Raw genomic sequence first — 27998 nt, 5'->3', positions numbered from 1 at the left:
TCCTCAGGGTTTTCCGAACACAGTGACTGTCAGGTCCTAGTTGCAGCCCACTCTGAGCTAAGTGAGTAAAGTTTTTATCCCAGCGTCTGTGTGAGAGGGCAAAAGATGTTTTATCACTCTAAACGTGTTGCAGCAGGGAATGCTGTATGATTCCTAGAAAAGCAACACGTGGATTGAGCCAGAAGTAACCCCTTGCCTTAGGTGTCACTGTAATCTGCTTGGCGCAGCCGGCTGACTACCAAGAGCCTCGCTCGACGGTTCTCCTTAGTCCAGGACGCTCGTCCCCTCAGGACGTGCTAAAGCGGCAGGAAACCCCGGGGCTGAGCCCGCAGCTCAGCGCCCGGGAAGCCGTGCCCCTCACCCGCAGACAGTCTTCATAACTCAACCCGCCTCAGGTAACGGCTGCGCCGCGCTCCCCGCCCTTCCCCTCCGGCGCGTGCGCCGTTTGCTGCCGGTGGCGGGGCCTCAGCCGTCGGCGCGACCGATTCGAACGGCCTGGGCGGGCGGAAAGGAGCGAGTGAGGCGATATGCCGGGCTCCGGGGCCCTGCTTCACCAGTGCCCGCTGCTGCTGCCTCAGAACCGGGAGGGGACGGCCTATCAGGGCTTCATCACTGCGCAGGTACCGGGAGTCGCGGGCCGCTCGGCCGGCGGCCGTTACTCCGCGTCAGCCTTCCCCCCTCCCCGCCCCCCGTCAGGCCTATGTGAGGGCGGGCTTCTGTGTGAGACGGGAGCGCCTGTCTGAGGCAAGAGGGTTTCCCGCCTTGTCCCTTGCTGCGGCCGGCAGCTTCCCGGCCGAGCCGCCGGCTTCGTGAGGCAGGAAGTACCCGGCGCAGGGGGCGAGTACTGGGCCCCTTAGCTCTCGGCCGTTGCCTGCCGTGCGCCGTAAGGGTGATGTGGAGAGGCGTCTGCATGGCGATCCCGCGGGTTTGCACTGTCTGTCCACGCGGAATTGCTCTTCTTTGGCACTGCTGCTGGCGTGGATTTGCTGTGCTGTCAAACGTGGGGTTTTTTGGCCGGGCATGGGGGGAGAAGGAGAAGTGCAGATTCAGTGTGTCTGCACTCATGGCCTAGGGTAAAAGTTGAAGCAAATGAGAAATTGTGGGTATTTCCCTTCCATTTACTGTGTTTGTGAGGTTTCAGCTTAAATATTTGCATCATCTCTGTGAGGATCTGGTAAACCGTAGTGCAGGGAGAAGAACAGCACCTAGAACAGATTGAGAGTGGATGCTCTTAAGCCAATTTTGCTATCAGAGGTACTCTGCAGTGACGCTACAGTCATGGCTCATTAAAATATCACACAGGAGTGTGTGCATGGACCACAGAAACAGCTCTGAACAGGTGTCTTTTCATTTAGAAATAGGGTGGGACTTTCTGCCTATAAAATAAGTAGAAGTCTAAAGATATGGGCTGAATCACTCCTGTATTTTCAAAAGTGTAGTTTTGCAGTCAAAATTCAGGAAGGTTTTTGGTGACTCTTGTATTCAACTTTTGCAAGATGTTTACAAGCCTGTGTTGGTGTTACTCCGTGTGTTGAAATGCATCCTGGAGTTAATGGCAAGGTTAAGATGCAAGTGTGAACATCTGTTCTCAGATGTGATTTTTCTGATTAGGGCTAAGGCCATAACAGCGAAGTCTGAGGTTATGCGCTGAATTTAAGTGTACAGTAAACACCAGCTTTGGAGGAGTCTGGAAGTAACTGATGTGCCAATGGGCTATAGTCAGCTCTGAAACAAATACCTTGTTTTTGCTTGCGACCATCATGGAAACACTGAGGTTGAAAAGAACCTCTGGAGGTTCTATAGCAGGGTCAGCTGGAGCAGGTTGCTCAAGACTGTGTCGAGTTGGGTTTTGAGTACTTTCAAGCATGGAGACTGTGCAACATCTTGGGCAGCCTGTTCTGGTGTTTGACCACCCTCACTGTTACTGAGGTTTTTTTCATTGTATTTAGGTGAAATTTCATGTATTTCAACTTGTACCTGTTGTCTCTCATCCTGTCAGTGTGTGTCACTCAGTCTGGCTACATCTTCTTAAGTCCTCCTCCATCAGGTATTTGTATGTGCTGGCAAGATCCCCACTGGGCTGCTTTTTATCCAGGCTAACCAATCCCATCTCCCTAAGTCTCTCCTCAGATAAGAGATACTTTAAGCTCTTAATCACCTTCACAGCTCTTCACTGGACTAACTCCAGTATGTCCATGCCTTTCATGAACTGGGGACCCGGCACTCCAGGTGTGCCTCACCAGCATTGACCAGATGGGAAGGATCACACTCCTTGACATGTTGGAAGTGCTCTGCCTAATCCAGCACACGAGGCTGTGGGCCTTCGTTGCCAAGGGTGCATTGCTGGCTCAGGGTCAACTTCATGTCCATGAGGACCCCCAGGTGCTGGTGTCTGGGGTGAATCCTCTCCCGGTGCAGGACTTTGCACTTTTCCTTTCTTAAGTTCATGAGGTTCCTGGCAGCCCGTTTCCTCAGCCTGGTGAGGTCCCTCTGACCAGCAGCACAGTCACACATTCTATCAACCACACCTCCCGGTTTTGTATCCTCTGCCAACTTGCAGAGTGAGGGAGCATCCTGTCCCATCATCCAGGTCACTAAGGAAGGTTACATGGTGTCGGCCCCAGGACTGACCCCTGGTGCGCACCATTAGCTGGGGGCCTCTGCCTGGACTTGGTCCTGCTGATCACAACCCTCTGAGCCCCACAGTTCTGTATGTTTTCAGCCCACTTTGCTGTCAGCTTGTCTAGTTCATCCTCCTTCAGTTTGTCTATGAGTATGTTATGGGAAACAGTACTAAAAGCCTTTCTGAAATTGAGATAAGTGTTGGCTGTATCAGTCATCTAATCACAGGAGGAAATCCGGTTTCATTCTGAGATTTCTTCAGCAGGAAGTTAATTTGTGGATGTAATTCAAGGTAGGCTGAGCTGAAACAGAGTCTGGAATAAAAGTTTTGAGATGAGTTAACTACCCTCTCTGCTTCAGGGAGGAGTTAAAGCTACTCACAGACCTTCAGTTTTATTTCAATCATCCCATAAGGAATTAGAGGGAGGATCACAAAGCGGGACAATTATTATTACAATTACTTAATACAATTAAGTAGGTGGCGTTCAGGAACTGCCCCATATGGATTGCACTAACAGGAAAAAAAATTGCATTCGTGTACTTGGGACTGTTTTTGTTTAGTTTCTAAAACCTTGCTGAAATATGTTGTGGATCCATGTCCAAGTTCCTTTTTAGTGTAGTACTTTAATGATAAGAGCACGGTTTGACTTTACTTGAGTTGAAGACAGACTTTTACATACTTCAGCACGACTTGGATTAAATTATATTTCTTGGTTTTGTCCAGATATGGATAATGTTTATTTTTCTTCTAAAAGGTGTTATTTTTGCTTTATGAAACCTGATGCACCAAAGAGTTTTTACTGAATACTGCAAGTTAGAGATCAAGAGTATTTCAACTTCAGAATTAAAATCAGCATTATTTCTACCTGTCATTCATGCTTCTCTTTTTTTTTTTTTCCTAAATAAAGAAATTCTGAAAAATCTTCCTGAAAGTCAGATAAGACAAACTTACTTTCTTAGTAGCTGATCTTATGAGGAATACTTCCCACAAATGTCTATTCTTCTTGGCTGACCTTCCTATTAACTAAATGTTTATTTTCAAGGGTAGAGACTTCCATATCAGGATACTGTTACCAATGGATTTTCAACTGCAAAATGCAAGGTAAGTTTTGTGAAAGCAGTATGTAAATATATGTAATAAAAGTTTATTTTGATAAAAGCAATGATGGATATGCATATGAATTATTTTTTTTTCCAGTAGCAGCATTGGTAATTAATTCTTACTGGTTTCAATTTAACCTTGCAACAAAATTGTGCAGCATCAGTGTTAATAAATGCTGGCAATAAACATTACCTATAAAAAAATATTTTTGTTGTTAAGTAACTTTGAAAGCTGTTGTAATTAATTGGTTGTATTTATGTATAAATGAGTGTACTTGGAAAAAAAATTTCATTTAAATTGGATTATTTATATGTCACCATTTGGGAAACAGAAAATTCGGTGCAAAGTTCTAAAATAAAGCAATTATGTACTTGAATTAAAAAAAAATGCTAAACATGATTTTCTCTTTCCTGTTAATACATATCAATTTACATTACCCAACTTTTCTTTAAAAGCTCTGTTTTCATTACTGTGAGTGTTTATCACAGCAACACATGGGTACATGTGTGTATTGCGTGTATGCACATGGGCATGGATTTGTCTTTATTCCCTACTTTTGCCTAGGCCAGCTTGCTCTGGTCTGTGAACACATGTATTCGATAGCTTTGTTACATTCCAGGTCAGATACACACTATATATCCTTTGTCAGTTTCAGACTATCATTTTTAAATATTGGAATATTTTATGAAGTCATATTAGCTTGCAAGAATTATGTTGGTGTTTTCAGCAAAGAAACAGAGGCTTTTGTAGGTAAATGCTTAATTTTTAATGGGCCTTGTGATGGTGACATTTGAAAGTTTTGAGTAACTTTGAATATGAAGGCTCAAAGAGATTTTGAAATATTGTTTGTTTCCTTTGTTTTTTTTTAAGAAAAACTTTTATGTTGTTGTGTAGCAGACTTTCTGATCTCTTCTAAAAATCACATACTGTGAATTTAAAATTTATACAAAATACTGTTTGTCCAGGATAGAGTGTAGCTGGTACCTAAAGAAGATACTGCATGGATATCAGCATATTTTAAAGCAGGTATACAGCTTTTAAAACCATTTCTGTTAAATGTGTGCCTATAATAATTCTGAAAAGCTTATACTTATGTACCTTTTCTAAAAGTGTTGAAGACTTATGTTGAAATGCTTGAGGATCTGGAGGTCAATCTAAAGAGAGATTAGTAAAGATTTATTTTTATTCATGCTTTATTTTTTTGAAGATTGAAATAGAACAATTTTTAATAAATGGCTGCTGACGTTTTACTGGAATTTTTCCTTAATCTCTTTATTAGAAACAGATTTGTTTTTTCCTTTTTTATATATTTATTTTTCACAAACTGTTCATAATGTGAAGAGGAGAATTATTAATTATTGATAGATCTAGCTCATTCTGTGTTGTAGACAGTCAAGGAATCTAAGTTAAATCTTCCTATCCAGAAGAAGCTTTGGAACAATGAGACAACAGCCTTGCAGTCATGGAGAATATTTTGTTTCCAAGAAGGCATCCTTGCCACATGTGCTAGTTGAGACACTATCTCATGGACTGTGCCCTCCTTTGTAGAGCAAGTGTTGAGAGCTGGGAGTAACCAAAGATACAGAGCCTAGGAAACTGAAATGCAAATGTGTATTGCACCTGAATATAGACAGGGATCCTTAATCATGTACGGCATCTAAAAGCAGATGGGTCTGGAGGATTCCTCAAGAAAATGTGACCAACTAAGAAACATGTTTGAGTGATTCTAAAGCTTCTGTTCTCATTGGTGAAGACTAAAGTCTTCATTAATGTCTTTTATAAATATATAAAGTCTTCATAAGCTATATAAATGTGTAATGTGTCATGATGTGACAAAGGTGATAGTTAATTTTCAGTAAAGGTCCCTGTACACTGGGAGATTTCTTCTGTAACTGAAATATTTCAACATGTGGTGTGCGGCTGGGGACTTTTGTTAGTTGGCTTGACCATACTAGAAAAACAGACTGAAATTGTTTGCTACTAAAAGTTATGAGCTGAAGAAAATGAACAGATACTGTGTTCTCTCCAGAGGTTGCACAGCTGTCCAGATCTTGTCAGTTTTATGGTAGAGCTGAAAACTATTTTGGTAAGTGGCAGAATATATATGTGGGAGGAGGGATGTTCTTGTAGCTTTGGTTTTCACTATCAGTTTTTTACAGTTCACTGATAGATGGATTTATGTTTGTTTTAAGAAGTTATATTGTACATATGCTGTTCATGTAATATTTGTATAAATATCCTTTAGGATTTTAAGTGACTGTACTCCTTGGAAATAGGAGTGTTAGAGAAAAAATGGAATCACAGCAGGAGATCTCAGTATAGAGTCATCTTCCTCACAATGATTTTCTTGGAATTCCTGGTATTGTCCACGTGGTAAAGAAGGCTTATAATCATAGAAAGGACTGTACAGTCAGTGGATTGCTGAAGGTGCTTTCACCTGTGTGACAACTTGACCAATAAATGCAGAAAGCTTTTTTCATAGTTCAGAGACTTGTTTATTCTTTTTTAAAAAAAAGTTTTTCTGATCTGGGATTGAAGAGTAGCAAAGCCTTTAGTTAACAACATGAAACTAACAATGTCTTGTGTGTTAGTAAAACATTATTCAGTGAGCATTCTTGGCAAAGGATACTTGTGTACAACCTACTTAACTTAGAAATAAAACACAGCAAGTATTCTTCAAAACAACAAAAATACTCTCCCGGTATTACACTACTGCTGGGAGTGTCTTTCCTCAGCATTTGTTCAACCCCTGCCAAACTGGGTTAGACTAAACCAGGCAGGGGTGATTGGAATAGGACTGAATATCTACATGTGGCTATTTTGGGATATTTCACAATAGTTTTTCCAGTCTATTTGCCTGGACACATGAACACTCAAAATTGGAATGCAATGAAAGTATAATTCATTCGAAATAATAAAATAGTGATCCTCAGTGCAGATAGTAAAAGCAACAGAAGACATGGTGGGAGAACTGGGCAGAAATTATTGTTATACTGAGTGTATTATAAATTCTATTTATAATTTATATTTCTTTGATTTTTGTGTTATTAATTTTATTATACATTTCATTTTTTATTTGTCCTGTAAGTATAATTTTAACTTAACTACACTTTTAAATAACAAGTAGCACAACACAAATGTGGAATATAGGGTTTGGTTTTGTTTTTCTCTGTAACGTGGCATTACCTTTTTGATAGAATTATTTTTTTTTTTTTAGGCATTATGACACACTTGATTAGTGTCCGTACCAAACTTACTCTCTGGAATCCTATGATGTTAAAACCAAGAAATTGATTTTTTTTTGGTTCTTTTTTATTGCTATTTAAAGTTGTATATAGCTACTTAAAAATAATGGGGGGGGATTTCATATATGTGTCGCCTTTTGTAGCTGTGGAGCCCAGGAGACAGCTGTGGGCTTAATAGAACCGTCTTTTGAGATGTTCTTTCAGTCAAGATGCTTGACTTCAAATTTATTAGCTGAAAAAGAGGCACAATTGATATTTGCATCTGAAGACTATGTTGTCAACATCTGTGGGTTTTTTTAAATTGCAGATGTTTTCATTACCAGTATCTGAAGTAATTTACCAAACAGCTTCTTTGTCTGCTTTAGCTGGAGGCTATAACAAAACAAATGCAGTGTACAGTTAATTTTACATAGGCTTAGTATTTTTGAATGAATTGCAAAAATCACATGACTAAAGAAATGCAAAAATATTGAAATATCTCTTAATGATGTTTTTAATGTCCTTTTAAACAGGAAATTGCTTTAAAGAATACACGAGACCTGCATATACCATGGCCGCCAGAATACTACTCCTGTCTTGTCAGAGATCTAGAAATACTGGGTTGGAATAAGTATGTTTTGTTTATTTCTTAACAGATATTATCTTCAGAATATCTGTTCTTCTTTTGTATTTGTGAGTTGAACATATCAAATGTTCTTGTTCTGTTAATTTATCCTGTTGAGAAACTGTTTTTTCTTTAAAAACTCTGCTGCTTTGTTTTTAATCTAAAAAGCCTCAACAAACCTGTATCAGCTGAAGGTATATTTTCAGTCGCAAATAACTGAGCTGAAAGGTGAGATGCTGCTACTAAAAAATCAATTCTTCTTTGACCTATAAACTATTGACATAGAAGACGTATTTAATACAACTGTTATAGTTCTTTTTTTTTTTCCTTCTTTTCCCTACTTTGTACAGCTTTTCTTGACTATTCCTGTATGCGGCAGTTGATCATTGTGTACCTTTATGCTTTCATAAAAACAGTCCATACTTTTTTTTTTTTTTGAACTGGGATAATTGTTTTTAAAGAACAGCTCTATCTTGCTCTCCCATAGCACAAGGATCTCCTTAGACAAAGGAATAACATAGTTAATCTGCAAAACGGTACATCTACAAAAAATGAGTGGAGGGGAGAATTTGGAAAGCTGTAAATCCAGAACTTCAAAACAGCCAGCTCTTTGCAACACCTAGAGAGAGAAACTTATAAATTTTTTGCTACCCAGATGGGCTCAAACAGAGATGAGGGCTCTTGAAAAGCATTCCTTAGTCTCCAAAACCTGTGCAAGCAGACCATGTTTGGGGGATGGGGGCGGGGGCATTTCCAAGTGGGAAAAGTATTGGTTGCTGCACAAAGAGAGTATAACCTGTGTCACCTGAGGATGGAGACAGTTGAGTACCTGTGGAACAACAAGTGACGGTTCAGGTCTTCTAGGGGAAGGAGAACCAGAAGCGAACTAATGCTTGGTTTCCTGCCATGGGAAAGAATGTCACAATTGGAGAGGGTATTTGACTTTTATGTATGTAATGTATGCATAGGTGTCTCTGGCTGCCTTCTCATTAGGGTCTTGAATGAGTGCAAACATATTATTCACTGTCCCATATACTCTCAGATGAGCTCACAGAACAAATTTAATTTCATCCTCCTACAGAGGAAAACAAGGTTCTTCTCATACCTCTATAGAAACCTGGAGGACACAATGTCCACCTGGGAAGTTTTCAGAAATCTGCAGAGCTTCCTCTTTTGCAGACTTTTACTTGAAAGGCTTTAACTGCCATCACGTGTGCCACCACTGGCAAGTTCTCTGATACTGAGTCTTTTACTCCTCCAGCAGAGAACCTGGAATGGTCTGATTTCTGTTCTTCCCCTTAGATCCTCCAGGAGACCTCTACAGGATTGAAGAAGGTAGATGTTTCTGTGTAGGGAGGCATTAAGGAAATATATTTGAAGGGTGTCTTTAATAATATGTGATTAATCTCACAGAGCCTTCTTTCAAGGGGTTAAGGCAAAAGATTTTGTAGGATGTTGAAAAATTTTGAATGAGAAACTACTTTTTAGTTTCAGTGAAATGAAAGTTTAAAAAGTCTACACTTGCAGTTTTCAACAAGAGAAATCTACCTTTACCTTAGTCTTGGACAGTAAGTTAAGTATTTATTTTGCAAAGTGAAATAAAGAAGCCTTGGGTTTAAGAACAGTTTTGAGTTTTCTCACCTGAATTGTATATAAATAAATAATGTGATTAACATTAAGTAGGAATTTGCTTTGAAGGCCCACTTTTATTTAAAGATTTAAAACATCCTTGTTAAATCAGCCGAAGCTTTTTTCAGTGATTTCCACTATTAAGTATGTAGTTGTGCCAAGTGATGACATACTCTATTCAGATTTCTCAGACTCAGAGTCAGGTCTGAGAATATTAGTTGAAATTTCCAAAACACATGGGAAATAAATTCTGAATCATGCCTGCTTTCCCAAAATGGAACAAAAATCCCCCCCAAAAACCAAAAAACCCCAAAACCAAACCCCAAACCTTCAAAAAGCCCATGCCGGCAAAACAGACACAGACATACAACAGATATGCATTAAAGACATAAATATATGAAATGTACTATATTTATAATTTGATATATCGATATAGTATATAGCTAAATATACTGAAAATACACTTTGAAAATACAATTTAGTAGCTCATCTCAAAACTGATATTTCTTCTGGCATGCTGTATGTAGAAAACATCAGTGGTTTATTATTAAAAAGCATATCAGTGTTTCATTGAAGAGCATGCTTCTAGGGCAGAATTTGACCTGGTTTCTAGGCAGAGATGGTCTTCATGTAGACCCACAACTTATGTTGTGCTTTTGTCCAGTGTAGTCAATTAATTCAGTAAACATACACCTCTTGATTGAGTTATGTTACTGGTCTCTATTTGACTGGGATTTTTTGGTTGGGGAAGTTGTTAACCAAAGGGCTAAGCTGTACATAGAGGATCATATCTGGTTTACTGTGAGCTGGAAGGAGAATAACCTAGAGAGGCCATTTGAACTACATCAGTAAGTTACACAATGGTTTTAGTGTGATTTTAACAATGTAGTGAACTACTAAGAAGGCCTCTTAACCTAGACTAATTTTGAGTTGCAGGTGATGTGTATTTGCATGTTGGTTAAAAACATCCTGGTGTGGTCTTTCAGCGCAAAACTAAGCCAGCATTTAGTACTGGCAGTAAGGAGCAGTCACTGCTCACACCTTGAGAAGCCTCCAGCTTTATTTATCAGGATTTTTCTTAGAAAAGAATTGGCTTGTTGTGGACCCTAGATTTACTTTTTCCTAGTGAGTTCTGGGTCGTGCTGGCAGCTGAGTGCATCCAAATCCAACTGAAAAACTGAAGGCTATTTTGAAAGAGAATCAAAGCAATAGGTTATGGTTCCTTTGCCTATGAAGTAAGCTGAGAAGTTCAGAGGTATGGCACAAATTTTGTGTGTTCTAAGGGTGTTTAGCTAAAACAATACGTGAAGTTTCTCAGAAACAAATTGAAGACATTATCTGCAATCATCTTACACCTCTCTCCTCCTAAACCACTGAAAGTACAAACAGTAATGAGGATTGCGAATGGGCAGGCTGCTGTGATTAGATATAATCGCTTTCTCTGTAATACAGAAGGCTTGATTCCTTGACCTAATTTAGGTGTGGGGGAGAGTGGATATGCTTTCATATTCAGATACTTGTACACAAAAGTCACAGTTCAACAGGCTCTAGAATTGTACCAAATTTCCAACGCTAAGTGTGGTCCTAACAGCTGAGGAGTTCAAAAGAGGGAGGATCCTCCTTCATTTTAAGAACATGGGAAAATACCAGCACAAACCTAATCAGCTGAGGTGGGAGAGAGTACACGTGTAGTATTATTAAGCTATAGGAAAGGCTCTTCTAATGCTATCTCATAATCTTGCTAGTTGATTCAATGACAGTGTCTTGGGAAGGTAAATTATCGACTATAAAACATTTATAGGACTCTTATCACCCTCATGTGGATTCATAAAGGTTGCTAGTATCTCTTAAGTCCATGGTGTGGGTCATATCTCTCGAGTCTCAGTGCTCTTCTTGATACTTGCCAAGTTTTTTCATAGAAACTATCTTCTCTCGCCTTCCCGTTTCCAAGGGAATCCTGCCTTGTCACCTGCTTTCAATCATTAGTGTGTTATGCTGAATTACAGTACTTTGGAGATTTAACTGAGGCTTTTTATCTTTATGGTCATGCCATTTTTTTCTATATGATGAAACAATGGAGCCTAAGAGGAATAAAGGTTTATATAACTGAAATATCACCTATGTAAACAATTCCTTACTTGGTTATACAACCATGTGAGGAAGTTTATATGACTTTTATAGCGTTGTCCAACTTCTTCCAGTCCTACAGAACTGTCCCTCTGCCGTGGTTCACCCCCAGTCAGCAACTAAACACCATGCAGCTGCTCTCTCACTCCCCCCACCCCTGTGGGATGGGGGAGAGAATCAGAAGAGCAAAAGCAAAAGAAAAAAAAACTTATGGATTGAGATAAGAGCAGTTTACTAATGAAAATAAAATAATAATTATTATGATAATAACAATGATAATATAATAAAAAAGGGAAAAGAAAAAAAAACCAAAACCACAAATGATATATCTGCTCGCCCCCGGCTGACCGATGCTGCTGGTCCCCGAGCTGTGATTGCTGCCCCCCTCCCCTGGCCAGCTCCTTCCAGTTAACATACTGGGCATGATGTGACATGATCTGGAATATGCCTTTGGCCGGTTTGAATCCGCTCTCTTAACTGTACCACCTCCCCTCCCAGCTTCTTGTGCACCTGGCAGAGCATGGGAAGCTTAAAAAAGTCCTTGACTAGTACAAGCATTACCCAGCAACAACCAAAACATCAGAGTGTTATCAACATTATTTTCATACTAAGTCCAAAGCACAGCACTATGCCAGCTACAGTGAAGAAAATTAACTCGATCCCAGCTAAAACCATGACACCCTCTCACCTTTTCTTATCCAAAGAATGGTAGAGTGGCGTTATAGAACAGGTAGCCACAAAGCTACCAAGTTCCTTTTTTCTATCTTCAACGGAAAATTGAATCTTCCTTCATTCCCTGGAGGCAGTTTACTCTTTTTACTTCATGTTAAGAAGAAGGAAGGCTAACAATGAATTTTCTTTTTGGCTTTTCTTCAACCCTGTTTGTGAAAAAGCTTGAAAGGGAGGAGAAAGTGTTACTAGATAAACCTCTAGGTACATGGTTTGTAATAAATAGTACTTAAAAGGTGTTGTGTTGCTTAGCTTGAATAGTTGTCTTCTACTAGTGGCTAGTTGTTGAAGTCAGAATTAAATAAAAGTCGTAAGAACTTCCAGACTGGTCTGGATTGTAGTGGTGCTTCGTAGTAGTGATGATCTGTGGTTTTTTTTGTTTTGTTTTTTTTCTGTTACCTCCAAGCTCAGTGAAAATCACATTTTAAGCTGCTTTTAAAAGATACTTTAAATATTAATTCTAAACCAAAAAATATGTTAACAATTCAATAACAGACAGAACTTGAAAATCACTTTATGATATATCCCTCTATACGTCGTTAAACAGGTAGCCATTATTGGTGCTTGTGGTACCTCTTCCAAAATGCTTACTTTTTTTTTTTTAAGTTTGTCTAATTTACAATGTCAATAAAACTGAATGTGAAGGTTCTTTACAAATACGACTGAACGTCATAATATTTTCACTATATTTTTATCTTAATGGTGTGCCTATATTTATATTTTAAATATATAAACAGACACACGTATATATGTTTATTTTGGAAGCTGTGAGGTTGTTAAAATAACTGTAAAAGTACTGAACCCTTCAGGATTTCAGAAATAAATTTTAAGACATGTATGTCCATTGCTGTCTAAGAAATTAAAATAATTTAAAAAATCTTTTTCCCTCCCACACAATACAGAATAAGGAACTGCAAAAAGCATTTGATTTCAAACTAAAATAATCCGTACCTTTCTGGCACCTCAAGAGTGAAGTGGTCCAGACAAGATGACTGTCAGAACAGATAATATTAAGTCCAAACACCTTGACAGCATCCCTTTAATTTTTCCATTCTCTTTTGCTTTCTAACCTCACAGTGCATTGATGCAGGCACAAGTTGTGCTTTGTTTTGGACGCTGCTATATTTTTTATTGCAGTAAAATATATAAAATATTAATGTAAATATAAAAATTGTTTGTACACTGGTTTAGGATTTCCCCACCGCAGGCAACAGTAGATGGAGAGGTGGGATATAAGTAGTTTCTCATCTTTATAAAACTTTGTGGTATAATTTTGAGGTAAAGTTGGAACAAAGCGGGACTAATGATTTTTTTTCCAGTTACAGGAAGACTACTTCTTTCTAGATAAATAAAATTTAATTGACTGCAGTTGAATTACGCTTTTATCAAGACTTATATTTCTTTCAGCTGTTGTGGAGAAAAGGAGTGTCAAAATACTCCGAGGAATCCATAGGACTATCTAATATTGCGTTAATCAGCATTAAATGTGAAATAATATATCTTTTTCCCTACTTACTACCACTACTGCTGTTTCCCTCTGTATTTTTCAATGCCCTCATATTGAGGCTATGCCATTTATGTAGATTGTTTTCTTTTCACTTCCTTCCTAGGAATGTGCACAGCCTTTGGTGTGTGTCTACTTTTTGTTGTACAGGCTTCTGCAACTCTATTGCCAGTTCCACTTGAAGGAGAACCATTTTCCCAGTGTGCTGGCTTGAGTGACTGGACTAGTATGTAATGGTTTAAAAGAAGAAAACATGTTACTTAGGCCAGCAAGCAGATGCTTTCTTTGAGAGGCCTTTCCATCCATCTAGGTGATAAGTTGTACAATAATCTTGGACTGCTTTTTATCTTTACACAAGAATGACATAGTAAAAATGCCAAAATATCCATATACCTGGTTCACTGGTAAATATACAGAGCAGTTTGAACCTTTTTTGCGGTTGTTGAAGCTACTTAGCAGAACGTGTTTCTAGAGAATGCTGTGTTTTACAATTGTATTCATCTTTGCTGTTCTGGGAAGCACAAATCAGTAACACCTTAAGCAAAGAGTCAGTGCTTATGTCAGAAGTTTTAAAACTTATTTACATTTAGTATGTACTTGCTGCTTGCTTGGGTGCATGTATACTGTGTAAAACTGTCATGAAACGAAGGCGAATCATCGTAAATAACTTTGTACTTGTTTGGGTGCTATTTTCTACAGATAATCAATTTCAGAATATGAACCAATACCCACTGAATTTTCCACAATAATAGTATTGATAATAAAAGAGAACTTCATTGAAGAGAAAAGCAAATCAAGAGCGTAAAAGTCTCATACAGAAACTGCAGAAATGGATCAAAGATTTGACAGGAAGTTTAATGTGTACATAAGTAGAGGCTGACAGGAACATGCTGTGTGTGTCAAAGGTTCCAGTGATGGAAAACTGAAACACAGTGCTCACTGACCACAGCATGAGCCTTGACACACATTGTAAATAACCCAAAGATATATGACTGCATTAAGCAGTAGACTGGTGTATTAACAGCAGTAAATCTAGAACAGAAATGGTTGCCATATAGGACTTCCTCTGCTTAATATTTGTACCAGACTAATAAGAGTATTGCAGGCATTTCAAACTGTACTTCTTACCATGCGGTTAGAGTTTTCTTTTCTCTTTCAGAGTTGCGCATGTGGATACTGGTTTTACCACAATCAAGCTAAAAGCTGAAGACTCTTGCGGTCGACAGCATCTCATCACTCTGAAGTTAAATGCAAAGGTGAATTTATGTGGGAGAAAATATTTGAAGGCTTCCTTGAAAATAAATGGATTTTTTCTTATTTCATAAGGATTTTAGAGAGTTGGTTTGTTTGCGTGTCTGTTCTGCAAGACAATGATGGGGGGGTTTCTTGAGGATTTTTTTTTTTTTAATAGAGAGTTTTCAGACTTTAACTATATTTAAAATAAATACTGCATTATGATTATCTCTAAGCATCTTTTCATATGAAACTGTGTGTCACATGAAAAACACTTTATGGTATTGAAACTATTTTACTGGATTACAGACAAAGCCATCTGGGAGACTTTCACTCATTATCACTCCGTCCGGAGGCTATGCATGTAACAAGAATTAGAGGATGTTGGGTTGCTTCTTTAGCAAGTCTTACTGTTAAAGCTATAGACAGAAATATCTATGAAAAACTGACTACAGAAGTGAGTTCTGTATGTTAAAAAAATTACTTCTTTTTAGTCTAATGAGCTGATTTTGACAGTGCTTGCAAAGCAAATCTGGCATGTGCAGAAGCAGAAAAATTTTGATTCTTCTGGTACTTAGAACTGAATTCCAATTGCAATGTTTCTTCATAGAATTTCTCATTTCAAGGCAGAAATCTCTCAGAAGCTATAAATGTCCAGGCTGTAAGGTGATAATTGTATGGTAATAGCTGTTGTCTTCAGAAAAATCAATCTAGGGAAAAAGGGGGGTCAAAAGTGTCTGAACGTTGTTTGGGACTATCTTGGTTCATCATCTGCAGTAATAATCTTGAACGGATGAGGAGTGGGCACGGTGTTGTAAGATGATATTTCACTTCGACAGACATCGTATGTTCCTTTAAATACCAGGATTGTTTTAGTTTTATAGGAGACAAGCTAATTTTACCTTAGAGGGGGAAAAAGGGCTATTTGGGAATTGATGTTGCTGAAGTGGATTTTAAAAAAAGAATAAAACTATCCTACATGCACAAAGTAATGAATGCATAATTAATTTGCTAGTCAGTCCATTATTAAGTACATTGATGGAAAAATATATCGGGAGGTACAATTATGCTCTACTTAACGTGTGAGGAGAGTAACCAGACTGTATTGTCATAATTTACAAGGGTGCTGCTATCCCATACTTAGTATGACACTAGAAATTAAGTGCAGCCTGTCACCCCTAAGTTTTTTCTTGATTTTTTGGCGACAGAAGTGAAGTATTTTAATTTGGAAGTATTTGGAATATTTGGAAGTGTAAAAGTGCAGAAAAAAAAATACAGTGCAATACCCATTTTTACCCAGCAGCTGCCGTGGTCAAACTGTATTACACGCATTGGCAGGTTCTGTTTAGCCTTAACATATTGCCATACTATATGGGGAATCAAGATTACCATTTTCTATCCTTGTAAAAACTTGTGTATTTTCTTTATAGTAATAAAACATCTAAAGTTAAGACTCCTAATAGCAGAAGAAAGCACCATCTAACAACTAAGGACATGGTGTAATAAAGAGACTAGATTATCCAACTTGTCTCTTGTAACAAGTAATCATCAATCTTTTTTTTTTTTTTTTTTTTTCCCAAGTGATTGTTATGATGAAGGATCAATTGCTTGTCCTTTTTAAACCATGGCTGGCATTTAAACTTGCCGCAAGAGAAAATTTATATGTGAAACGTGGTTTCGGTGACATGGGGATTTGATTTTTCTTCATCTACATATCTAATACATTTGAAAAGACTTTGTTGAAGTAATTTTTTGAAGGCATTTCTTTTGATAACCAGCTTTAATAAAAGTATGCTTATTTTTGTTAGCTGTTTCTTTGATTAAGGTTAGTATGTGAGCTAAACCTCTCCTCCCCAGTGTATTTGCTGGCTCTCGTCTGTATTCTGGCAGATGGGCTTGTTCAGCCTTGTCTTCATGGATGCCATGCAGTGAAATGAGTTTATAAACCTGCCGTCAGTGTTTTCAGGAAGAAACTCTTCAATAACTGATTTAGGAAATTCTTTTTCGTAAGGTTATCATGTGTATTGAGATGATGCCCTAAATATAGGAATATCGCTGTCATTCTTAACATGTTTGGATGTATTTTGAGGACTCTTCCTTAATGGGTTGTCAGATGTTTCCACCTGTTAACCTTGTCTTAATGTGCTTTGTGTTAGGAACTGTTCTTTCAAAACACTTGTTCTCTCTAAACAGCACTTATAAAGTGTCTAGGAAATTCAGGGTGATCAACTTAAACCTGGAATAACTGAGAACAGTCATATCATAGGTATGTTAGCCAAATCACATGTGACACAATCTGTAAGTGATGAGGCTTAAGCCTCAGAAGAGGATATGTTCTTTAACGCTCAAATTACGTTTTGTGAAATACTTTACCAATTTATTTGGTTGAAAATGCCTGGTCCAGAAATCATCATCCATTCACAATTTAAATGAATGCCTAGAGAAGTTTTCTGAAAATAAAGCATGCATCTTTGCAAGGACAAACCCAAATACGTTGGGTTTTATTTATCAGATTTCATTTTGTATTGCATGAGAAGTGGGTTGGATGCTTGCCACGTCAGATCCTGAGAATTCAAATAGGCCACTGCAAGAATTTGCATGCCCTGTAGTGATCAGGATGCTTTGGTAATTATATGAACGGTTCGGCAAGGGTTATGCAAATGCTTTTTCTAGATAACGTTAGCTGCATGTTCAAAAATACAATATAAATATTTTGTTTAACGTTTGCTTAAATTGTTCTAAAGATCAATAGGATGATTTCTGACATATACATTTGCATGTAACTGTAATAACATATGATGTCATTGATATGCTCTGGTATAGTATTTTTAAATACAATCTCCTGGGGAATCACTCACCTTGTTTTGTATAGGTTTTCACTCTGCAAGTTCTAAAAACATGTACACAGGTACAGCATCATTATTGCATAGTTCTTGGCAATGATCTGGTGCACAGTACAATATTGTGCTCTTAAAGAACATTTGACTAAAAACGCAGGGAGAAAGTGCTGTAGGTTTTTTGGTTGGTGTTTCGTTTTTTTTTTTTTAAAGTAATATAAAGTTAGTAGAATCTGTTTGCAAGCACTTATTCAAAGGCACCCTACAAAAAACTGCATAAAATGAATTTACTTACCAAGAAAGTAAACACATAATTGGCTAGTGCTGCTGGGATTTAAACGAGGTAATCCTAAAACCAATCCTACAGAAAAATTGTTCTGACTTAGCTTGTTCTAGGCATGCTTTTATACATCGAAAACAAGTTTATTTCTATGCAAGCATCAAAGTATTTCATGAAAAATAATACCTACAATACAAAACCACTAACACTGCGATGCCTACACTACAAGAACGGTAGCGCCACAATAAAAGAAACTTGTAATGGCTTTGTGGCTATGCATTTCTAAGCGGTAACCGCCTCCTGTCCAAATTAGCTCTTTTGCTTCTCTCGCTCTGTCACTGTTACTTAACTTGTCTGATTTGATAAAATGGTAAAGCACAAGATATTCAAGTTGTAGGAGTTGTCTTCAGAAAGTGGATGCCTAACAGAAACCACAAATGAAGGCAAATTAAAAAGCAAGTTTAAACAAATTTCTGTGAAATCTGTAAATCCACTAGATTACTATTATTATTAAAATCAAAGCAATGAAGAATGGATGCTCTAGGGAAGCTATGTCTCTTTTTTGCTCTTTGCCATACAGAACAATTGGGAATTAATTACTGTAGAATTACATTTTACATTTAAAAAAGACACATTTTAAAAAAAATCTGATGAACTGATTGCCAGATGTCTGATCAAAAAGGCCAGTGTCTGTGTCTGGACATTTACTTTGGGTGGGGAATGGTTCTGGGAAGCAGCACAGCTACACTTCGCCTCTGTCTTAACTCTCTAATTCTGTGAGGAAGCTGGGACCTTTTTTATATATGCCTCCCCAAGTAAGATTCTCTGTAACATTTTCTTGTGTTGGCAGTTGATGCAATACTAACACAATTTCTATAAAACTGCTGTGTATGTCACTGATAGAATTTGAAAGGTTGCATAGGTCTGAAGGAGGCAACTTCTCAGGTGAATAACATTTATGATAGGTGCTCTTAGAAAGGACACAGTTTATTTGTAATTTCCTTTGCTACTTTATTTTTCAGAAAATACCAGGTTTTTTTCCACAGATTTCCTATCAGATGCTGAACAGCAATAGATTTACTAGTGTTATGAATAGTCAGTGGTGATTTTTGGAGTTATCAAACCTTTTATAGCTTCAATTTTCTTAATAGAGCTATTGTAAATTTTTCTCATTGATAGGTTTTCATTTGGGGCGGGGGGGTGTTTTGATTTTGGTTGTATGTTCATCTCTTTCTAAATATTTATGTACTTACTCTGATTACTTTCAGTTTCAAAACAAAATATATTGCCAATCAGAGCAAATATTCTAGTTTAAATGAAAATTAGTTCTTGACTCATGAAAGGGTTGGAGGGTTTTGGTTTTTGGTTTGGTGGTTGGTTGTTTTGTTTTTTTTTTCAACTCTCCTATCCAGTACAGGTAATTGAGGAGGTTTATTTAAAACATTTGATGGTTTTGCCTTAAGTTCTTTTTTAATGTGTCTTTGCGATCACTGAACACAGAAAACTGTGATTCTCCTGCCTTTACTAAGAACTGATATATATCTACTGTTTACATATAGATTTCTTTAAATAATAATTAACATTCATAATTCTTTCTGAAAATGCTTTACACTGTTTTCTCTAAGAGCCAAGTTCTCAAGATGCTTATATTTCATTATCAAGTTTGGCAGCAGAGTATCAGTCTGACTTTAAATCCTTGAAACAAACCAAACCAAACCTGTATTTTCTTTCCATCCCTCAGTATCCAGCAGAACCACCAGAATGCTTCGTGGATTTTCCTGTTCAGTTTGCTGTTTCTTGGATGCCACAGGTAAACTTCTGTACTGCGCATCTTTTTTTCAACAACTGAGATACATTTGCAACATGTAGGTGGGAATGAGGGGTTGGGCTTAATTTTTTAACCTCAGCTTTTTTTCCCTGTGTGCATTTTGCTTTTATACATGCTTATGTAAATGTAGTAATACTGAACCCCTATTCCTTATGATAGTCTTTTAAATACTTTCCTTGCCATATAGATACACCTTGCATGTTGTACACTTTGCACTCATACTGGCTGGTGCTTTCTTAAGCTGTTCTTATGGTTGAAATATCTTTAGGAATGATATTGGGAAAATACATGCACAAGAAACAGTTGCCTTAGAGAAAAGAAGCACCCTCTAAAGCTGACAAACATTAAAAAAAGGCAGTCTGCCAGTTTATTATCCTATCGAGTTTTCATAATGTAATAAAACTTTTTCAGTTACAATCAAAAGAACGACAGGAAAGTACGTAATAGAATTCTGATTTCATATTTTAGCTGATATTGTTAATATAAAGAACCAAGAGCCATTGTCTATTTTTAGTCTCCCTTGCATTATTTCATGTATCTTTTTTCCTTAATAGAGCATGTGTACTTGATGAAATGGATTTAAATGTGACCACTTAGATGTAAGTTAATTTGAATTATCTCTAGAAAATAGTTGATGTTTAATTTAATTTAATTCAGGAAAATAGATTTTTACATAAATGGTTGCACTTCATAACTAACTCTCGCGAGGATTTCTCCCCATCAATAAAGCCTGTCTTTATGGTGCTAAATTTACATAGGGAACACAGCTGAAAGGTTGGAGCAGAATGATTTTAAGACAGGCTGCAAGTTTTGACTGCAAAGCTCAAGGCTCTTTGTGTCACCTCAGATTCTCTCATATGAGAGCTTGAGGAAATAAAGCAAGAATGGACCATTTGTAAATTTAAAAGATACTTAGTGTCACATGTAATATTAGGTTTTGATTCCCTGGTATGGTTTGGAAGAATTGAAACAGGGATTGTTCTTCCCTTAAATGATACCGGATTCCAACTACTACAGGCAGGATTTCAAGTATTGTTTCTAACCTCGAACTTTAAACATACTTTTAATAGTATGTTATAAATTTTACAGCCTTGCATTTTGTTGCCTCAAATTAACAACATTTCAAATATCCTTGATAGCCATTGCTTCTCTGTGTTTATTGTTAGTAATTTTAAAGCTACTAGCTGGACTTACGTTTTAATAAAGAGTTCTTGAAAAACATGATATGAAGCAGCCTTCTTTGACAAGTTCAAGATGGGAGTGAATACATTAATAATGGCACTACAACCAAGTAAAAATCTAATGTTAAAAATATGGCATTCTAACACTTGAGATCGAAAAATCTTTTTACAGTTAGAATTACCTATGGACTTTTTGAAAACATGAATGATAGATATTTGTATGTAACTGAAGACCCTGTTTTGAAATCATGAGATACTAATTCTAGCTGCAGAGAGCCTGCTGCAATACGGAACCAAACACCGGCAACCTGGGCATTGTGCCGATGGAAATGTTTTGGTTGTACAGTCTTTTTCTGAAAATTGCCCTTATCTATGGGGGTGACATGAACCTAACACTGCTGGGGAAAAATGTGTGGAGTAATTGTGTAGATTATGTTTATTTTCAAAATGCATGGAATCATTGCAGTGAGCAGGCTTCATGCCGTGGTAAAATAAGGGTTAAGCTTAGCTAATGCTGAAACACCAGTGGTAGCAAAATTTAGAAGGTCCTCCAGTGGTTGAAAATTTTGGTTCCTAAAAGGGAAAAAGAACACGCTATACATATTTGCTAGTAAAATAACATGAAGTTCTGATACTGATAGGTCTTAAATTTTAATATTTGTTAGTTATCTTTAATGTAAAAACTGACTAGGCTTAACTAAAATCATGCAATTGCCCTATTAGAATATAAATTCCTATGAAAGGAAATATAAATAGATTTCAGGTAATAGATTTTTTTTTTTTAAATTCCCCCCACCCCCCTGTGTGTGCTGTTGCCTGTTTCAGGTTCTTCTCACTGCTCATGGACTTTAAACTTGAGGGGTTGTTGGGTGGCTGGGTTTTTTCCTTTCTTTTTTTTTTTTTTTTTTTCACTCCCCTCTGTATAATAATAGACATGGCTTTATGGCATCCATATTAAAAATGGGTAATTTTCCTTATGGTCCCTGTCTTCCTGCTGGGTTGATAATGTTTTGATGTATTTTTCTTTTGCTCTGATGAGAGGTCTGCTGCTGCTGCTCTGACATATTCATTTGGATGAATAATTATAACTTGCACAATGTCAAGCTGAAGATGGTAGGGTTTTGTGCGTCATGACAAGCCTAGTAGCCAGTGCAGGTGTCTCACAGCATGATCAGCAACAGCCAGTGTATTCTGGCTCAGAGGAGACATTTTAGAGTAGTAAGAAATCAGCACCAAGGGCAATGCTGCTGCTGCTGCTACTGTTATAAGTGCCAAATAAATGCAGAGTGCTTCTCAATGACAAGTGCAAGAACATCTCCTTATTTCAGTTATATTCTTTTTCTAAATAACCAAATAAATGTGCTGTCTCCATGTTTTAGCATACCCTGTAACCGCGGTTCTGCAATTTCAGTGCATCTATATTCCGCTGCCCTCACCTCAGGGTATTGTTTCTATACTGTCCACTGCCCACCTGGTTGGCTACATGAAGGTCACGAGAGTGGAAATTAATGACTAATGAGGTCATTCAGCCAGCCAAGAATTGAAACAGTAATACAAGATTCACAAGGTATAGTGGTATGAATGAGATAATTTTTCAGTTATTTTGATGAAAACACAGTAAAATGCATCATAATTGTGCTTTTTCTTAGCAAGGGAGCTTCGCAGATACCAGCTTTATATGCATCTATAAATACAAAAAATGGAGATGGTTGACAAGGCACTTATAAAGATTTCAGAACGTTGGGTCTTAGTTTGATTTGTGCTAAGGAAGGAGAAAATTGTTAAACTACTGTTCGTGAGAAAGCAACGGTTTCTGAACAAATCTAAAGAATCATAAATTATTGAGGTGATACAGACGATCCCTTTTCCAGCCAACAACCATTCGCTTTATTAAATTGTATCCTATCTATGAATTCATAAAGGGCAAACAAATGACAGCACCTATAGCTTAGGCTACTTTACCTTTTCCATTAGGAGGCTTTGCAGTTGTCATAAATTTGGATAAGCAAATTTTGTGTTAGGAAGAATTTTGGCAAAAAAATAATCTCAGAATAAAGATATTTTAATCTTTTTTAAAAAATAAATTTTAATAAGTTGTGCTGCATTTGCCTTCACAAGAATATTCTCACTACCATTTGATTAATGTTTAGTTTATCCAGGATTTGGAGCAGGTGTTTGAAATTTGGAAGAATAGACATATAGGCATAAAGCACTTCTTAAACGTTACTGAAATGCTTCCTGGATTTTATGGCAGGCACAGATTCAAGACTTCCTCTTAATTCTTCCCAGCCTCCATGGCAGAGTGACTTTTTTCCCATTCCTTCCTGTTCCTTCAATCGAAGGAGACAGCGAGCAGACAATGGGAGTAAACTTGGGAAAGCGTTTGAATTGGAATAAGGTAAAAAGAGAAGGAAACAATTGGCACGAGGAGCTACTGGTGGTGAGATGGAGATGAGAGTGCAGAGGATAGAAATGGAAACAAAAATGTTGCAAAACTACATGAGACTCTTTCCTGGTCGAAAAGAAGGTATGTTCCCCTTGGAAACAGATTGGGCCAGAACATCTGATTTTCAGTGACCAAAGTGCTTCATCTCCTACCAGTTGTTGGAATGAACAGAGGATACGTATAGTGTGATAGCACAGAGGTAATGTTTGGGTCAGAGTTTTCTAAAGCTGCTGGGGAATCATTAAAGTTAATGTGTCTGTTTTCCTGTAAAATGACCAACTTAACCCAGTCTCTTAAAACACCTGTTTTCAAGAGTTAAAAGCACGGAATGATGGCCCTTCAAATTAACATTAAATTGCTGTTCAGTCCAAAGGACTGTGTTGGTCTGCCTTGTATCAGTATGTATCAGATTTTTGTCTCATAGACCCTTGAATAACAAGGACTTTGAGGCTGAATGTATGCTTTGTTGAGAGAATCACAGAATCACAGGTTAGAAGGGACCTCAGGGATCATCTAGTCCAACCCTTCTAGGAAGAGCACAGTCTAGACAAGATGGCCCAGCACCCTCTCCCAACGACTCTTAAAGGTGTCCAACGTGGCCGCGTCAACCACTTCCCTGAGGAGATTATTCCAATGGCTGACTGTCCTCACTGTGAAAAATTTCCCTCTGGTGTCCAATCGGAATCTCCCCAAGAGCAACTTGTGTCCATTCCCCCTTGTGCTCCCCATGTGACTCCTTGTAAAAAGGGAGTCTCCCGTCTTCTTTGTAGCTACCCCTTAAGTACTGGTACATGGGGATGAGATCCCCTCCGAGCCTCCTTTTCTCAAGGCTGAACAAACCCATTCTCCCAGCCTGTCCTCATATGGCAGGCTTCCCAGTCCTTTGATCATCTTGGTGGCCCTTCGCTGGACCCCTTCCAGCCTGTCCACATCCTTTTTTGTACAGCGGGGACCAGAACTGTACGCAGTACTCCAGGTGAGCCTGACAAGCGCTGAGTAGAGCGGGATAATGACTTCTTTCTCTCTGCTGGCGATGCCCTTTTTGATGCAACCCATCATCCTGTTGGCCTTCTTGGCCGCAGCAGCGCACTGTTCGCTCATGTTGAGCTTCCTGTCCACCAGGACCCCCAGGTCCCTTTCCACAGAGATGCTCTCCAGCCAGGTGGATCGCAGCCTGTGTTGCACTCCCGGATTATGTTTTCCCAGGTGCATGACCTTACACTTGTCCTTGTTGAACTTCATAAGGTTCTTGCTGGCCCACTCTTCCAGCCTATCGAGATCTCCCTGCAGAGCAGCTCTCCCTTCTGGAGTGTCTACTTCCCCCCTCAACTTGGTGTCATGTGCAGACTTCATCAGGCTACACTTGATCCTGTTATCCAGATCACTTATAAAGATGTTGAATAACACTGGGCCCAATATCGATCCCTGGGGGACTCCACTTGTGACAGGTTGCCCCTTGGAAAAGGAGCTATTTACCACCGCCCTTTGGGTGCAGCCTGTCAGCCAGTTCCCCACCCACTGCACAGACCACTTGTCTAGGCCATAACGCATTAATTTCTCCAGGAGGAGACTGGGGGGGACCGGATCAAGGGCCTTGGGGAAGTCCATGTAGGCAATGTCCACTGCCGACCCCATGTCAACCAGGCAAGTCACTTTGTCATAGAAGGCCACCAGGTTTGTCAAGCACGATCTGCCTTTAGTGAAGCCCTGTTGGCTTTTCCCAATCACGTGCTTTATTTGACTTGTGATGGCCCCCAGGAGGATTCGTTCCATAACTTTCCCAGGGATTGAAGTAAGGCTGGTGGGCCTATAGTTACATGGATCCTCCCTCGAGCCTTTCTTGGAGACAGTTTTTTTGTTGTAGAAAAACTGTCTGTGCTGCAAGTCACTTGTAGTGCCTTTTCATGAGTTGTCACTAATTGTAGTATTTGTCTTTTACACTCATAACTTGAGAGTTGAAAAGTCTGGAGAAGCGTTGAGTGTTTAAAGCTATGGCTGTGGTCATGGGAGGTGATGCTCTAATAAAAACAGGCCTCTTAAAGCCAGATGAAGGGATCTCAGGCTGAGTATTCCAAACGGTTTCTCAGTCTCTTATTTTTCCATATGAAAACTCAGAATGAGGCCATCTAATCTGGAAATGCCTTTTGATGGTAAACTCAGTAGCGTTTTTGAGCTGCTCAGCTGCTGTGGTGGGCATTACAGAGAGCTGAAGGGAATGGGGCCATTAAATCATGCAGCACATCTCTGTCAAAAACTTACCCATCTTCCACTTTAAAGTAATGAGGTGTCCTGGGACTGTAAGGCTTCCTCAGGACCTCAGTGCTGTAATGGGGAGGAAGCTCCAGCTGCTGATTTTGTTTTAATTCATACTTGCTGGGTTCTTCAGCCAGCCCTGGCTCTAGGTCTTCTGTACAGCTGCTGCCGTGGAGGTAAGAGTGGTTAATTATCACGTCTCCTCTTACACTGCTTTGCTGGTCTAAACCAGTAAAGCTTTTTTGACCTTGTCTAATGGTGGACTCTTTGTTCCTTGTCTTGGAGAGTTCTTTGTCCCAGCGATGGTTGGTTTAGTTGAGAAGCTCTGGTCAGAATCACGCACAGTGTTGCAGCTTGGACCGTGCCTGCACTAGTGCCTTCTGCGCTGACTCTGATAACGCCCGGTCAGCCGAGGGATCAGGGAGCGTGGCTGCAGAGGGATCTCTTTCCAACCACTGCAGTGGATGTCAGCGATACTGGGGGTGCAGGAGGAAGTAGTAAAGCTAGGAAAGACTGTGATATCCACTTGTGCAGAAATCTGCATTAAGATTTTGTGACTATTACGGTGCTCATATTTCCTCTGCTAGCTAGCTGTTACCACACACGTGGGCAGCTGATGTCAGCAGTTGGAAATAAAATGCAAGGTTTATATTCTACATTCAAAATGTCTTCATTTTGTTTTAAGTTATTGTGAAAGAGGAAACTGCCACAATGTTCTTTGTTCTCATAACGGATGTTTTGCCTGACGAGGATGGAAGCCAAACAGGTACAGAGGATGGAGTAACCGGTTCGGTTTTGGTAGTGGTTTTTAGAGTCAGGGCAGCCAGTGATGATACCCTGAATTATGAATGTTGTCTTTTCTAAAGAGTATTTGACATATTTCATACAAAATCTAATGTGCTTTTACAAAGGTGACCAAGAAACAAGCAGTTTGTGCCATTTGATGTTAATAATGATTCTCATGGTATAGTGTAGACAAAAAAAAAGCATGGTAGCAGTCTGTCCTAAAAGCATTGGGCAATGGCCAAAAATTAGTTGGTTAATCAAATATAAAGGAATATTATAGTTTTCATGGCTTGCATGACAAGCATGTGATGTGTTTAAATAGCTATAGATGTGTTTTGTATATAGCAGGAGAGAACTGGCAACATCAATGAAGCATGCAAACAAGATCAAATGAACAGTGCATTAAAAAAAAAGATTTAACTACCTTTTTAAGGAACATCATTGAAAAATTACAATTAGTATTAAAATTAATTGGATTTTAAAACTTATCTGTGGGTTATAATCCCTTGATGTTTCATTTTTCTGGTGAAACCCTTTGAATTCCCAGAAGATAAAGATAAAAATGATTATTAGAGGATTTATCTGTATGTGATATAGAGAAATGTAAGAAATCAAAATGGAAAGCAACTGTTGCAAGTACCAGAAAATTATGCTATTAATTTAAGTGTCATCAGAGCACAAAAGATCACATTCCAGGACTGTGTGAAAATTATTAAAATACTGGAAATAATAGTACTTAAGATGAAGATATTATACTCTAAGATGTGGTTAAGTGACTGACACTATTATATCACTTCAGGTATTATAAAAGTAACAAAATGCTTTTAAAGATAATAAGCGTTACATTTTGAGATTGGCAGTATTCACACTTTTCTGCTTAAGTGCTTTCCTACTTTAATATAATTTAATAACAGCAGGACAAAATGTAGCATTTTATTTCTAAACTACACCATTTCCTTTTAAAATACGTGTGCACAAAATATAAAAACTTATTACATATAAAAATCATATTTCTTCATCTAAGAATGTTCATATAATTGGCTTCTTTTTGTCCAGGTGAGGAAGGAAGAACATAATTACTAATGATTTTAAAGGAAACCTTTCCATATATATTTGGTGTTATTTATCGAAAAAGACCTCTTTAAGAACCGAACAGTTAATTTGCTTTTTCTTTTTGACCCCAAGAACTTGTTCCCAGGCCAAAAGATAGCCAAGATCTGGCCCTCGTTACATCTTCTTTGTTTTTCAAAATGTACTTTACCATCTCTCTACCCGAATTGAAGAAGTCTCGTCAGTTCTCTCCTGTCCTTCCTGCTTGTTACTCATGCATTTAATTGTTTGGTTGTGTTCTGAGTAGGTGATTTCAAAATATCCTTTGGTGCTCCCAAGTGATTCCTCTTTTTCTACTCTCGAGTTTCCCACTACAAACTGACCTGAGAAAACAAGTTATCTGGGAAGAGCCTGTCTCCCGGACACTCTCCGCTGCCTTTGCCTCGCTCCTTGACACCTTCGCTTCTCTCCTGGCCTCCCTTCATCTCTCCCCAGGAAGCTGCGTTCTGGTGGCTCCTTGCTCTCCTGCTCTTAGTGGCACT

General features: G+C 38.4%; 1 protein-coding gene across 2 annotated transcripts in view; it reads left to right on the top strand.

Moving 5' to 3' along the window:
* Nucleotides 1–427: 427 nt before the first annotated feature.
* The window catches only part of FANCL (FA complementation group L), a 33926-nt gene continuing 6355 nt past the window's right edge, over nucleotides 428–27998 (top strand). Inside the window, exons 1-7 of one of the 2 annotated variants that reach the window (XM_075088151.1) lie at nucleotides 428–620; nucleotides 3666–3724; nucleotides 4690–4750; nucleotides 5754–5810; nucleotides 7482–7579; nucleotides 14722–14818; nucleotides 19654–19722. In XM_075088151.1, coding sequence (XP_074944252.1) covers nucleotides 528–620; nucleotides 3666–3724; nucleotides 4690–4750; nucleotides 5754–5810; nucleotides 7482–7579; nucleotides 14722–14818; nucleotides 19654–19722 — 534 coding nt within the window. In that variant the 5' untranslated portion in view covers nucleotides 428–527. The remainder of the gene's footprint in view (nucleotides 621–3665; nucleotides 3725–4689; nucleotides 4751–5753; nucleotides 5811–7481; nucleotides 7580–14721; nucleotides 14819–19653; nucleotides 19723–27998) is intronic. The other variant, XM_075088152.1, reaches the window with a different exon arrangement.

This window comes from Phalacrocorax aristotelis, chromosome 3 (genome assembly GCF_949628215.1).
Source record: "Phalacrocorax aristotelis chromosome 3, bGulAri2.1, whole genome shotgun sequence".
In the NCBI taxonomy this organism is placed as follows: domain Eukaryota; kingdom Metazoa; phylum Chordata; class Aves; order Suliformes; family Phalacrocoracidae; genus Phalacrocorax; species Phalacrocorax aristotelis.
Note: the sequence above shows the minus strand (reverse complement) of the source record. Positions and strands in the feature narration are given on the sequence as shown.